At 54.2% G+C, this 14,026-nt stretch overlaps 4 protein-coding genes across 4 annotated transcripts; 1 reads left to right on the top strand and 3 right to left on the bottom strand.

The window, feature by feature from the left end:
* Positions 1-296: 296 nt before the first annotated feature.
* Z517_00619 (phosphomethylpyrimidine kinase) lies at positions 297-2,427 on the top strand (the record flags this gene model as incomplete). The annotated part of the gene is made up of 5 exons (XM_013433583.1): positions 297-349; positions 410-591; positions 671-753; positions 814-1,939; positions 2,273-2,427. The coding sequence occupies 5 exons, from the start codon at positions 297-299 to the stop codon at positions 2,425-2,427; spliced, it is 1,599 nt and encodes a 532-aa protein (XP_013289037.1).
* Positions 2,428-2,692: 265 nt separating this feature from the next.
* Positions 2,693-4,141, bottom strand: Z517_00618 (uncharacterized protein; the record flags this gene model as incomplete). Its single annotated transcript, XM_013433582.1, has 1 exon — positions 2,693-4,141. The coding sequence occupies one exon, from the start codon at positions 4,139-4,141 to the stop codon at positions 2,693-2,695; it is 1,449 nt and encodes a 482-aa protein (XP_013289036.1).
* A 1,363-nt stretch (positions 4,142-5,504) lies between these two features.
* Z517_00617 (uncharacterized protein) lies at positions 5,505-8,368 on the bottom strand (the record flags this gene model as incomplete). The annotated part of the gene is made up of 2 exons (XM_013433581.1): positions 5,505-7,745; positions 7,805-8,368. 2 exons carry the CDS (start codon positions 8,366-8,368, stop codon positions 5,505-5,507), a joined length of 2,805 nt encoding a protein of 934 aa, XP_013289035.1.
* Positions 8,369-11,062: 2,694 nt separating this feature from the next.
* Z517_00616 (uncharacterized protein) lies at positions 11,063-12,100 on the bottom strand (the record flags this gene model as incomplete). Its single annotated transcript, XM_013433580.1, has 3 exons — positions 11,063-11,409; positions 11,502-11,682; positions 11,762-12,100. 3 exons carry the CDS (start codon positions 12,098-12,100, stop codon positions 11,063-11,065), a joined length of 867 nt encoding a protein of 288 aa, XP_013289034.1.
* Between the last annotated feature and the right edge of the window lie 1,926 nt (positions 12,101-14,026).

Raw genomic sequence — 14,026 nt, 5'->3', positions numbered from 1 at the left:
CCACTGAGCGCGCCATTCAAGTATTAATATGGCCTCTGACCCTCTAGGAATGACTGTCACGGCTGAGTGATGCCAGCGGAGATGGCTTCTGCTGTGGTGGAGATACAGCCTTGGTTCTTGGTCTTTGATTGGCTCCAGAGCAACGACAATCTTTTAACGATACTTGACTCAACGTCTTCTCGAGACCTGCCCATTAGACCAGGTCCATCTGTTAGATTGTGTTTGCCCTGTCAGACTTCTGGTTCGTTCACCGGTCCTCTATCGCTTTGTCCGATGATAGTAGACTTGGGTTCAAGATGACCATCCCCCGAGTTTTGGTCATTGCAGGCTCCGACAGCTCTGGTGGAGCGTGAGTTCTTTCCCACGTCCGTCCCTGCGCCGTGCTCTGACACAAGGACTCCTCTGCCAGTGGGCTTGAAGCAGACCAGAGGGTCCTTACGGCTCATGGCTGCTATGGGATGACAGCCACAACAGCCTTGACGGCTCAGAATACGCTGGGTGTGCAGGACATCCACATCACACCACCGGCCTTTGTGGGCAAGCAGATCGATGCTTGTTTAACCGACATTGCCTGTGATGCTGTCAAGATCGGTAAGGGCTTATACGAATACGCTACGCCGTCAAGACTATGCAGAACAGGTGGCTGAGACTTGATGGGGGGAAAAAAAAGGCATGCTCGGCTCAGCGGAAACCATCAAGGTGGTCACCGAAGCGCTTCAACGCCACGAGGTTTCCACCATTATTGTCGATCCTGTATGATGCGCTCTGACGCCCTGTTTTTCACACGGTCGCCGAATCTCATGATTCGCACAGGTCATGGTCTCTACCAGCGGTGCGCAACTGCTGCCGGGCGATGCCGTGAGGAACCTGCGCGAAAGGCTTCTGCCCATATCGACGCTCCTCACGCCCAACATCCCCGAAGCGACGCTGCTCTTGCGCGACGCCGACGTCCACTACAAGTCCCCCTCCGGTCTGGATGACCTGAAGACCCTCGCGAAGATGGTCCATCAACTGGGGCCAAAGGCCGTGTTGCTCAAGGGTGGCCACATGCCCCTGACCAAGAACTACGTCAAGGCCACGCGCGACGAAGACAAGGCGTACACGGTCGACATCCTGTACGACGGCAACGACTACACCGTCATCGAGTCGCAGTACCTGGCGTCCAAAAACACCCACGGGACGGGCTGCTCGCTGGCCAGCGCCATCGCGTCCAACCTGGCGCTCGACAAGTCCAAATCACGGACGGCGTCTCTCGCAAGAGCCACGCGGCTCGCGGTGCAGTACGTGACGACGGGGATCAAGCTGGCTGACTCGTCGATAGGCAAGGGCTCGGGCCCGATCAACCACTTCCACAGCCTCCAGATCCTGCCCTTCTCGCCGGGCCACTTCATCGACACGTACCTGCTCACACACCCACGCGTGGCACGCAGCTGGGAGGCGTTCACGCACCACCCGTTCGCGACGGCCATGGCGCGGGGCACGCTGCCGGAGCGGCTGTTCAAGAACTACCTGGTGCAGGACTACCTGTACCTGACGCACTTTGCGCGGTCGCACGCGCTGGCGGCGTACAAGTCGCAGGGCATGGCGGCCGTGGCGGCCAGCGCCAACATCATCCTCCACATCCAGCGCGAGATGGAGCTGCACCTGTCGTACTGCGCCGAGTTTGGCATCTCGCGCGCGCGCCTCGAGGACCCCTCCCGCACAAAGGAGTCGCCCGCCTGCGTCGCCTACAGCCGCTACTGTCTCGACGTCGGCGCCAGCCAGGACTGGCTCGCCCTGCAGATGTCCCTGGCGCCGTGTCTGCTCGGCTACGGCGTCACCGCCGCGCGCCTCTACCGCGAGCGCGAGAGCGTCCCCACCGACAAGGGCAACCGCTACTGGAGGTGGGTCGAGAACTACGTCGCCGACGACTACCAGGAGGCTGTGAGGCTTGGGAGGGGTGAGTTTTTTTTGATATTCTTTTTTTTTTCCACCCCCTTTGGCTTATTTCCCCCTTTCACTCTTCTTCCCGTCGTCTTCTCGGTTGGTTCGTTCCGGATCTTTTCACCGTCCTTTATACGTCCCTCCCATCCTTCTACTCTACACTCTCCAGACTCCTTGTTTCTTTTCTTCCCCTAATAGCCCACAAGTCACTATCACCACTACACTACTATCAAACCACCTAGCCTTGCCTCGCCTCGCCTCGCCTCACACCGCACCCATCACATCACATCACGTCGTATCATATCGGATACTAACCCCGCCCGGACCTTTGATCCCCGCGCGCGCACAGAACTCATCGAAACCCACATCGTCAAGCAATCGCCCTCGCGCATCGAGGAGCTGATCGCCGTCTTCGTCCGGTCCACCGAGATGGAAGTCCGTTTTTGGGATTTCGACGCACACCCTGACGACGACGACGACGCCGCCGCCGCCGATGAAGCATGAAGAACCCCCCGCAAAGAAGGCAGACGGCAGCGCAGGTCTGAGCTGGACGCCTTTCAAAGTAGTCGGGAGTTCCGTTGCTCCTGATTGCGCTGGTAAAAAGAACAGCACGATATGGATATAGGTATATGGTGGTGGTACAGTTCTACATAGAATACAGACAGACCGTTGTCCCCATCCCGACGCGTTTCGTCTCTTTTGTTCGCCCACGAGATGACAGAGAGAAGGAGGTCGTGATAAAAGGCCGGAAGGCAGATAAAACAAAAATTCATCCGGGAACCACACTCCCCCCAAAGCCAACTGGCCTTCTTCTCCCGCCGTTCTCCGGCAGGATCGTCATGACCTTGTACGCCTTGCCCATGCCCTTGGGTCCGCCTTCGACCAGTCTCCTCCAGCCCATTTCAGCCTCTCTCCTCCGTTTCTCCACCGCCTCTTCCGCCCCTGTTGTGCCGGCTTTCTTGTCCAGCTCCTTCACGAGTCTCTCCGCCCTCTCTTTGATCCCTAACTGCATCAACCAAGTCCCCTGCTCGACCGGTCCGTGGACCTCTACGCCCGGACTGGCTTCCAGAGCCGCGTCTGCAAGAGCCCCAAAGTCCACGTCCGCACTGATATCCGCATCGCCGGCATAGACAAAAGGGGAGATGATCTTGTGTTTGCGGATCGCGCGCAGCGAGTTGACTGGGACCGTGTCCAGGGGCCCGTAGTCGATTATCAGTGCCGCCCCTGCGGGTTTTCGTTGCGGTACATCGGCCAGGCCCTGCTTGGGCTGTCCCCTAGCAAGTTTGGCCGGAGGCACCACATTTCCGCCAATCCGGCGCGCAAAGTCTTGGATGTATCGAGAACTCTCCGGTGATACCTCGACGCGCGACGATACTTGAGCTTTGAGGGGTCGATAGCGAGGTCGTTCGGGTATGACGAGCGATGAAGGAGTGCTCGCCTTTGCCAGGGTGAGCTGGAAGTCCGGCTCAGGATCTCTGTCACTTGACGACTTCTCGGGTTCGGCGGAGAGTAACGTTGTGAGTTTCGGCGTAGTGGGCGCAACGAGTAGTTCCCGCCACTGTGGGAGTTTGCTGGCCATAGACGGCTTCGCAATCGGTGGTTGACCACTTTCGGTGAGAAGCTGGGCCCCGGTATCTTGCTCCTGTGCCTCTTCGGGTTGGGGAGCAACAGACTCAAACGCGTGGATGGGGAGAGCATCGAAGAACTCATGTGCGATGATGAAGGGCATCTCATCGCCTGCACCGTGAGCTTGGGCTGGCAGCAGCGCAATATCCTCGACCCATCTCACGGGGATCCCTTGAGTGCTTGTTGCTTCCCACCAGACATTCTTGCCCGTCTCATCCGCAACTTCCTTCATGTCAGCATCTTCTCCACATAGTAAATCTTTTTGTTTCCTCCGCAACCCCTCTCCTGCTTCAACCATCCACACCGCCGATATAGCCCTCGCAAAAGTCTTGAACTGTCCGATCGTCCGGAGAATGTCACTCATGAGTGTTCCTCGTCCAGGGCCCATCTCAATGAACTGAACCCCTTGGGTTGGACGCCCTTGGGCCATCCATTCCGTCATGAACCATATCCCCACAAGCTCACCAAAGACTTGCGATATCTCGGGGGAGGTGATAAAGTCGCCGGCTGCGCCGAACTGGTCTGCGTCTTCGGCTGATGGGCGACTCGTAGTGTAGTAGCCTCCGTCAGGATTTGTCAAGCATTGGCGCATGTAGGATGCGATCGAGATGGGTCCCGTCACCTATTTTGTACGGCCTTGGGTTAGTTCAGACCAAGACGCAATGGTATGGGGTAGTGGGAAACCCTCACCTCAATGGCCTGCGCGATTGTCTTCGCCAGGGGTGTCGACCACTTCCGGGCAGGGACGGACGACGGGCTCTGATCGGCCTTTGTAGAGGCATGGCTGAAGGGTCGGGTACTTGAAACAGCTTCTCGGTAGGTATGCCCAAGTAACAGACATGATGGACGCAGGCTAGAAGTGTGTCTGGGCAGGACACACAAGCACGGACGGGACTTTAATCGGTCAAATCGGAGTTGACGAAAGCCCCCATGTCGCATGGCGAGCAGACAGAGAAGCTTGGATGGAGATGTCAAACAGAGCAAGTGGTGAAGGAGGAATGTGGTACTTTTTTGATTGGTGGCTACATGTTTCTTTTTTCTTCTGTTTTCCACATGTGCAGCTTGTCACTAATTATTACGAGGTACCGAGTCAGCGAGTATAGCCTGGGATCTCTCGGTAATCTTTCTCCCGGCGAACCCCTGCACCTCATGCAGGCTTGGTACCCCACCTGTCCGCTTGACCCTTGGATGCAAATGCCCCATCAGCAACTACATGCTTAGGTAGATATTATGCAAGGCATGGTCACCTACGGAGTACCGACTCTTAGTTGGGCACTAAAGTCTGTGGCTGCGGCACCTTGCGCACATCAGTACCAAGTACCTCGTACTCGTCGATATACATATTAACTCCGTGATAAGATGGTACTTGTAGGTCCCGAGTACACGCAACAAGATTCAAAGCCAAGTCCATCGATACTCGTCTTCCCTCACCCAATAGATAACCTTGGCTGTCATTGGACGTGACAGGCAGACAGGGTCCTATCCCCTATGTACCAGTACCCGGCGCTGGGTCCATGATCATATCACTTATGCTCCTGCGAACTACAGATCATGGCCACATGTCAGCCTCAGGCACCATGGGCTGGTAGGATGTCGAGGGCGTGGTCGGAAATAACTCACACGAGTACAGGGTTCGGAGCGCTGCGAAATGCCATCTGTCGGGATATGCCAAAACGAAACGCCCAATTGCGCTGTTCGGAGATTCTCTCTGCTGCTGCTACTACTTGTGTACGAGTGAGTAAGTGAGTGAGTGAGTGAGCACTTGTACGATTCTTGTATTGATTAGGGGTGGAGGATTCTTTGATTTTGTTTTCCTTTGAGCCAATCCTTCCTTCTTTTATCCGAGAAGGCACCGTACACCAAAGCAAATTCCCTCCATGCCTCATCGCCACACTCCTGAGGCTATGTGTATCTATCGTACATGGTTCAATCACATCTCACTTGGGCCATGATACTCACGGACCTAGTTCCACAATCCCAGCTCTATCAGCCCTTCCGTGCTCTTTCAACATGTCTTGAAACCCACCTCCCCAGCCCCTATACGTCTCCCTCTCCCTCGCTCTGCTACTCTCATGAGCTTCCCTGGCCTGCTCCTTGGCCTGTCTTTTCTCTCTTCTCATCTCTTTGATCTCCATCTGCCTTGTTTTCCAGACTGGTGCCTTTCGAGCAAATCCCGCCGCAGCAGCACGGCTTCTCTGGCTAGTCGATGCTGGCCCAGTCTCCGTATCGTTCCACCTGGTTCGTGTCCGCTCTCTGATGCTCTGCCGCTCCCTCAAGACACTGGTCGGAAACTGAGCGCGGATTTGCTCTTCCTTGATCAATTCGAGTTTCTGTCGTCGGGAGAGACCTCTTTCTTCTTTGGATTTGGCGTGCTTGGCCTGGGCAGCCTTGATATCGCTGACGAGTCTTACGCGCGGGTTGGTAGAAGTCATGCCGGCATCGAAATCCTCGTCCACCATGTCGTCGCCTGCCACCTCCGCGTCTTCGGACCAAGCAGCTCCGTCCCCCTCGGAGGTTTCTCCATTCCTGCTTGCTAACGGCTGACCCCTTTCGTTTACACGCCGCGCCTTCAGCTCTCCAGGTCCTTTAGGGTCCGTGACCACATTCGCAGCCCTGGAGACAAAAGCCGACAGCTTTCGTTTCTGCAACCAACACTCATTCAAGATGGCTTTATCCAGTGGCCCCATGCCTTCATCCTCCAAGCGCTCGTTGACCAGAATGATCTTGTCGATCGCACTGATCATGGTCCGCAACAATTCGACCAGTTCGCCAATGTTTTCGGTGACACTGTACGGTGTAATCTGGCGCTTCTCAAGCAATTTCTTGACTCTGATCGTACGTCCTTTCGCGGCAGCTTGCTGTTCAAGTTCGACCAAGTGCGATTTGATCAGTTGCCTGACGTTGACCACATCTGGACCGAGTCGCCGCAGCGCTCTTAAGGTGTGGTTTTTACTAGGATCTCGCTCGAAATCCAGATCTCCATTCCTGGTCTTCTCGAGCGGGCCCGCGCCGATTCCTTTGGTGGTCGCCATCGCAACTTCCAGATACATCCGGAGGACTTTGGGGGAGAATCTGAGCTTCTGGCCTTGAGGTTCTTTTCCGTGGCCATCGTGGTCATCCCCGGTATCTTGCGTGCTCTCTTGCATCAGATCCATAATCCGACTCGCTGTCTCAAAGACATTTGGATTCTTCTTGTCTCGTAGACAGGTGCTCATGGCAATGACGAAGGTTCCACGTACCATGAGTTTGTTTTGTACATCATCGGGTCGTGGAGCGCGAAGCAGGTCCAAGGCAGCTCTGCTTGCACGGGAAACTCGAAGCAGCCGAAGATAAGCCATGATGTTTTGGTGATCAGGGACGATCTTGTAAGGACCATCAGCGGCTGTGAGAATTTCCCAATAGTATTTGCCCAGTTTCAGCTTTCGAAGGGCGGTAGTTGTTTCCATAAGCATAGAAAGGGTATTGTTCCCAGGCGTGGCATACACAGACGAGCTTGCCGTCCCAGGTCGACCTGAGGATAGGTTCGCGCGGTTCACTCTCGTGGGTGAAGCTTCAAGAATGGCGGAAGGGTCACTCTCAGCAGTGGATTCCGATTCCTCTGAACCATCTGTCCCATTTTCTGCATCATCATTCGAAACCTCCGGCATTCTGCCTATGTTCATAGCTTGATGGACCAGGTTCAGAACATCCAGATGAGTGCTCCGGTTGGATGAGAGCATCAACAATCTGCCCATGGCACAGACCAGAGCTTCGTCCAAGTAAAGATCCCCCCTTCTCCAGCGGGCGGTGATGTCGAGCCATAACTTTCGCGCGTCATCAATCACTTGCTCAAATATCGGCTGAGGATCGAAGCCAGGACCCTCCCTGCCCCCTCGATCTATGGCTCTTTTTTGGGCTTCGCTGTTCAAGGCCTGCAGTATGGTGGTGAACGTCACATGGTCAGGAGCACCAGGTCCACGTTCAGGAAGCCTCCCAGCAATTCTCCATATAGCATCAATATCATACGCGCGTGCGCAAACACTGATGATGGCATTTGTATGGATAGTGGTGGGGGTGACTGCGGAGTTGGCGGCGGAAATGGAATCGTAAACGCTCAAGGCCTGTTGCACGGCGTTTGGTTTCTTGACATTGTCGCGATAGCCTCTCAGCATGATCGTATAAGTGTGCGAGTCGGGCTTATGGCCTCGTTTTTTCATCTGCGAGAAGGAGTCGAGTCAGTCAGGGGTAGCATTGCGGATAAAACCTGAGATTTTACCTCGTTGTAGACCTTCCATGCCTCACCAGGAGACTCCTGGCCCATCAGCCAATCTATGATGTGGTTCCAACTGACAACATTGTCCACCCCCTTGCCGTTGTGAGCTCTTTCACTGGCACGAACCAACTCCAAGGCGGCTTGTAGGTTGTGGTCTCGAAGTTTTTCCACGACGCCCTGTGCCAGTTTCAGGGGATCCACTAGGTATCTGGCTTCCTTCTCCATAGCCTTTTTCAGATATGCCTCTCGATCCGAGGGCTCAAGACGCTGTAACCAATTACGTTCCCGTGCTTGAGCATCTTTGGCCAAGAGTTTCGCGCGGGCGTTCGACGGCCTGGCCTTAATTGGCGGTTCGTTGCGCGCCTCTTTCAAGGCTTTGAAAAGACCATTGCGATGATGGCCCTTTCTGAGGGACTGTAGAGTTGCATGTTTGCGAGAGACGACGACCGTGGAATTGATGGCGTGCTCGAGCGAGGAACTGGACAATGCGGACGAGAAGTGTGATGCACCGGCGCCGCTCCCCAGTGAGAAAAGTGACCGACGCAGACACGCATCGCAAGTGAACATCAGAACAGAGAGCCAAAGATGGCGATCTGGCAAGAAGAAAAAAGGAGAGATTGAGAGAAAAAGTGCAAATGCGATCCTCACTTACAACGACTGTTAGGAACGAGACTGTCTGGCAGATTTTGGAAATTTTTCACAACAGGAAACTTACCCGAAAACTGTACAATACGTCATACAAGGGCCGCTTCTACGAAATGAGGGCGATATTGTTCAAGAGGTCGTAATTAGTTGTTTTAGAGGGACCTGGTACAATAGGCTCATGCGAGTAGGCCTGTCAGAGACAACTGTCTGCAATCCATATTCTGTACTCCGTTCTCGAGGTCAAAAGGGCAATCTCACGCCAACGATGCATCGGAAGAAATCCGCCTTGAACTAACCAGGGGACAGCTGACAAGCAAGTCGCAGTGGTCTCCATCTGATGCGGCACACTTCAAGATTCCCTCGTCCTCTTAATCCGATGTAGGGCTGACGTTCAAGGCTCCATCCATGTAAGGTAGCTACTTGGGTACCGATCGACTGCGTCACACCGTCTCATGTACGAGGTAAAGTCCCGATCGCATAGTTTAGTCATGGTCAGCCAACGTGGCATTTTCGCCAGCTTGGCGCCCTGCAGGATGGAATGGTCGGTGTAGTAGTATGGAGTACTTTGCCAGAACGCTGTACCCTGCCTCGCGTGGTCACGGACATCCTTTGACTGACAGGGAGATCCGGGTTAACTTTGGAAATCGCCCTTGCAGCGGAAACTTTGTTTGTGCATACTGCGGGTGCGGTCTCCAGAAACGGTCGGACATTCCAAACCCTCTTTCCTGACTCCGGTATCTGTTTTATATTGCCCGCGATCTTTCAGCTCATCATGCTCTCTCTTGCCCACAGTGGGGTCGGGTTCCGAGTGCCACACAATCCGAGAACGACGGAGAAAGGACTCGAGGCTTGAATCCGAGTGGCGTTGATCTACCGGATGTTTGCGAGCCCTGTTTCCATGTGCTGGAGTGGTGGATAGAAGACGCTTGATTCAATGATCTCCGCCGATGTGACTGGAGGGTCGAGCCGGATGTCCATTGCGTAGGCACCAACGGGATCTTCTGGCTCGGGTTGGTCTGATCCCGCGCATTGCGTTCGTCGTGTGGTGCTAAAACAATAGCGTGGAATAAGGTCTTTGGGGATTCGGCGGAGGATGAGGGAGCACAGAGTAGCGATGAACCACAAGGTCGGGATCTAGATGCAGATGCAGATGATGGGATTGTGCTCGGTGAGTAGTTTGTGCTTGACCTGTGACACGTCAAAGGCCGGAGAAACTAAGCCGTAGTGTTGCCCACTATTGAACCATTGAGCTAGCTTCTCCAGTTAACAACATAAGGATATCTAGGGGCCTGAAGCAGGGTCCCCTCACCCCCATCACGCACCCCCTCCAGGCTCCAACTCTGAAGCTTCTAAGCCCTAGTCTGGGCGCCGTCGCGGGCGTTGGCGGTTGCGCCGGTGCTTGGAAAGCGAAGAGACTTCAGTGGTTGCGCAACCCTCACACCAGTGAATTTCGTGCATGTTGTTGGCCTCAGTCTAGACTTCAACGGCGAGCCCATTTCGGACGCCATCTTAGTTCCCTCACAATCGGCCGTCCCCCCCCAACGTTGTGTAACCCTCTGACTGCGTACTAAAAATCGAACCAGGGAATTCCCCAGGTTTTTGTCCTCACCTTGCCATGTGTTTGTTAGCCACGCCTTGAGAAATCCACTGGGTGGTAGGACAGCCTAAAATCGCGCCAGCAACACCATTCGAGATCCCTTGGCCTAACTTAATTCCTACGACACTCTCACCTGTATCTCTCTCTACAAAACATGATCATGCGAACATTTTTCTGCAAGACCAGTAACCAAGGACAGAATTGAAATGTTACCCAAGGAAAATCTCTGTTTATTCGCCATAATCACTTCATGCTCAAATAGATCTCTGATCTGCTTCTTGTCTGAACACGAACAGCAAGACCATCTCCTTGTTCTAATAACGAGTTGCGGAGCGCAAGTCATATCCAGCCTGAGCCTGGGTACCATCAAATGTACAATAACGGCGTTTCAGGCCACCGGTTTTCCCAATCCAATAGCAACTGGACAGATCCCCCCGGCTCTCCCAACTTCATTGGACTCGCTCGCATTGACAACCCATGCTGTTGATCGTTTTATCTTTGTCCCTCCCCTTCCAAAAGCTCTTCAGAGTCCGGGGAAGCCTGTGCAGATAGGAACAATTCCCCTGGTTTCTCATAATGCACTGGGTCCTCTTCAACAAAATGCATGCAGTCGGCCGATCTGTCATAATGTTCATCACCCCTCTCGAGAGAAACGCGTGGCGCTGTGCAAATGGTGACAAACCCATCAAACCGAAAAAAAAACTGGTAATAGGAAAACGAAAACGAAAACAAGGAAACTCATGAGTATCGGATCCCGCCAGCCTATGTGACAAACTCCTCCCAGCATGCTTCCTCATCACGATACTTTTGACTTTGTCCGCATTTGCTCTTCCATTATCTCCTCCACTCCCACCTAGGGGTATCTTGGGTAAAAATGAGGTGCTGCATCATTCCGTGAAAAGCATGCAGCTCTTGGCATAAGCATTCTTGCGCTGCTCATCATCAAAAGATGACTGATCTCCGAGGGCTGAGGACACACAAACCAGGCAGGAGCCAAGCTGCCTTGCCCTGGATGCGTTCTAGTATTGGCGTTGTTGGTAAACCTGGCCTTGTTGCGCATAAGGCGAATTTGGATAATTGGGATAGCTGTTCATCTGGGTGCTTCCTTGTGGATAGACCATACCGCCTTGCGGCTGTCCATATTGCCCTTGAGCATGTCCGTCGGCGGATTGGTAGCCAATGGGTGGAAGCGACGGTCGAGCTCCATTTTGTTGATAGCCTTGTCCAGGGACGGGATGCGCATCGCCTGGCGGACCGTCCACCTGGCTAGCCTGAGCAGCGACTCTCTGGCGCTCTTCTTCGGCCTTGCGCGCGTTTTCTTCTTCCTTCTTGCGAGCTTTCCACTCCTTTCGGATCTCCTTGAACTCTGGGTTAAAAAATCAGCCAAGCTCGATTCAAATCCTCATAGTCTTGACAAAGCTGTAGGGAATCTGGTATTTCTCCGAGTGTGGAGCTCACCTTCCGGAGTTCTCTTGGTTCCATGCGACTGCATCGTCACGTGCGCGTTCAGATGATTGAGTGTCCCATATGCTTTTTCGCACCCATTCCAGCCACATTTGTACATGCGCTCAATTTCCTCGTACCTACGGCGCGGACGCTTATGTTGCTGCGCACCCGGGATAGGGACAAACGAGTACACCTGCACACATACACATTAGTTAGGCCAAGAATCCTCAGTTTCGGGGATGTCGAGAACAGGAAAACAATGCGCGACGTACCTGACCAGAGCGCGACGCAGCTGATGTTTGAGGCGGGCCTTGAACGCCTGGTCCAGGATGAGGATACGGCGCGGGCATGCCATGCTGTGGTGGATAGCCACCCCACTGCTCATGTGGTGGTCGCTGGGGCATGTAGGGCGGATGCTGAGGCTGGTACGCATGTTGCATGTCCTGTCCTTGCGGATAGGGCGAGTAGGGAGGGTAGGTCGGACTGGCTTGCGAAATCGAGGGATCTATAGGCACATCCGAGTTAGACCTCACATGGTGGGAGTTTGCGGTTGGAGTGCCATTGGGTGCCCCCTCTGGCAGGGACTTTGACGGACTTGTTGGTTGAGCCATTGTTCCAACAGCACCTGGATGGTGCGACGCTTGGGGATATTGGCTGTAGCGCAAATGCTCTGGAGGAAACCCCGATGAACGCGCCGACGACGGAGTCAGACCGTAATCCGACTGCGGTGTGTTGTTGCTCGAGATGGTGCCAGAGCGCGGGTCTTGGGTGGCGTAGGTCGCGACAGACGACTGATCTATTGACAAAGAGATGGTTCTCAGAGTTTGCTCTCGCGGCAAAGATGATGGCTCGTTGCTGCTAACCTGACTGCGCGTATTCTGATCCACCTCTGTCCATCAAAGGTGTTTCTCGTTACCTGCCTCCCACGTGAAGAAACGCGGTTGATAGGTAAGGTAGCAATATGGTAGGAACCTCGAGGGTCGCCGGCGTATAATGTGACTGACCCAAAAGAAAGGTTGTGGATGACAGTTGGTCGCTCAAAAAAAATAAAGGGCCAGTCCACACGTTAGAGGGACAGGGCGGACGATACGATTGAAGCAATCTTTAGATCAAAGACCGGCGTATTCTTTATTTTGAAGGCTTTCTAGACGAGGGTGCTCGAGAAAGTGACCAACCCTCAAAAGGCCGCGGTGGGGAGCAAGTTGTAACAGGTGCTCTTGGATGGGGTTGGGTCGGGAGCGACAAGCGCCTTTTTTGCACGAGAGACGGGCCCCAGATCGGTGCTTGCTGCCAGCGCTCAAGCAACAAAAAGAGACGGGTTGATCTGGACCAGGGGCGCTGCACCCTATCGTCGAACCGAGGGGGCGAGGATGGGTCGGAAAAGAGGGCTTTTAGCACGATCCTCACAACGCTAGTTGCAAGCTTGAACTGAATGAAGAGTAGCCGTTACTTTGCTCGAGATGGTGCGGACCCCCAAGAACTAATAAAGAATTGCGATCAAAGTGCAGACGGGCCAAACTCTTGCAAAGAGTCGGCGAGGTTCTGATAGGTTTTGTCTTTGGACCCAGGGACCCTCCCTGTTCTATGTAGCAGTTGAGTGGGTGGGCTCTTTTTTTTTGCCTTTGAACGTTGTGTCTGTTTTTGTTCTCCAACCACGGCGTGTAGACTTCACAGGTGACGTGACAGGGTAGTTGTCCCTCTTTTTTTCGTTCTTTTCCTGTTCGTTGACGACTTGCGCCGGACAACCGTCTCAACTGGGACCTTGTGTCCGTGGAGGGAGTATGATCAGAGCTGCGGGTGGGTGACCGCTTGCCTGGAGTGGAACCAAGTGGCCCGGGTTGGCAGGCTTTTCACTAGAGGGTCCCACCAATAACAATGCGCTTGATAATGAGCGAAAGGAGCCTGCAGGAATTGGGGGGTTGTTTCTTGACTCGCACTCTCTTCTCTCGCACGTTGTCGCGCAGGGGGGTAGGGGATGCTGACCCCGGTCGATAGCGAGCAGGCTGCACCCAGCGCAGTGGCAGGTCTGAACCCACCGGCAGAAGGCGAGGCCGAGAAGGAAACAAAGTTTTGGAAGTCGACTTAAAGTGGAGTTTAGAGGGAAATTTCGGTGATAGTGTGAAGCTTCGAGCGTCCACTAGTGTCAAGTAGTGATGGCGCGAGGTGCGGTAACTAGCTCTTGAGGCAGGGGAAACAGTGGAGTGTTGACCTGTTGTTTTGAGGACAGGCCCACAAGTCTGTTCGAAGCGTCCAATGGCTCAGTCGACGAGGGCGGGATGACTCTTGTTGTTATTTTTCGGCCCTGCTATTTTTCTTCTGCTGCGGTGGCTGGGCGACGCGTGACATAAGGAAAGAGAGCTACAGATATGGAAGCACAGGTGTCGTGGCGCTGAACAAGAGTCGGTTGAAGTGGCTTCTGGGGGGAGGGGGGGTGGGAGGGAGATGAGAGGTCAGATGTTGTTGGTTCCCAAGGTTGGGGGTCTGGCGGGTTGGCTGCTGAGTGGCTTCTTGATGCGCTTGAGACTGGGGTTCGGGTC

Source organism: Fonsecaea pedrosoi (assembly GCF_000835455.1).
Source record: "Fonsecaea pedrosoi CBS 271.37 unplaced genomic scaffold supercont1.1, whole genome shotgun sequence".
NCBI classification, from domain to species: domain Eukaryota; kingdom Fungi; phylum Ascomycota; class Eurotiomycetes; order Chaetothyriales; family Herpotrichiellaceae; genus Fonsecaea; species Fonsecaea pedrosoi.
Note: the sequence above shows the minus strand (reverse complement) of the source record. Positions and strands in the feature narration are given on the sequence as shown.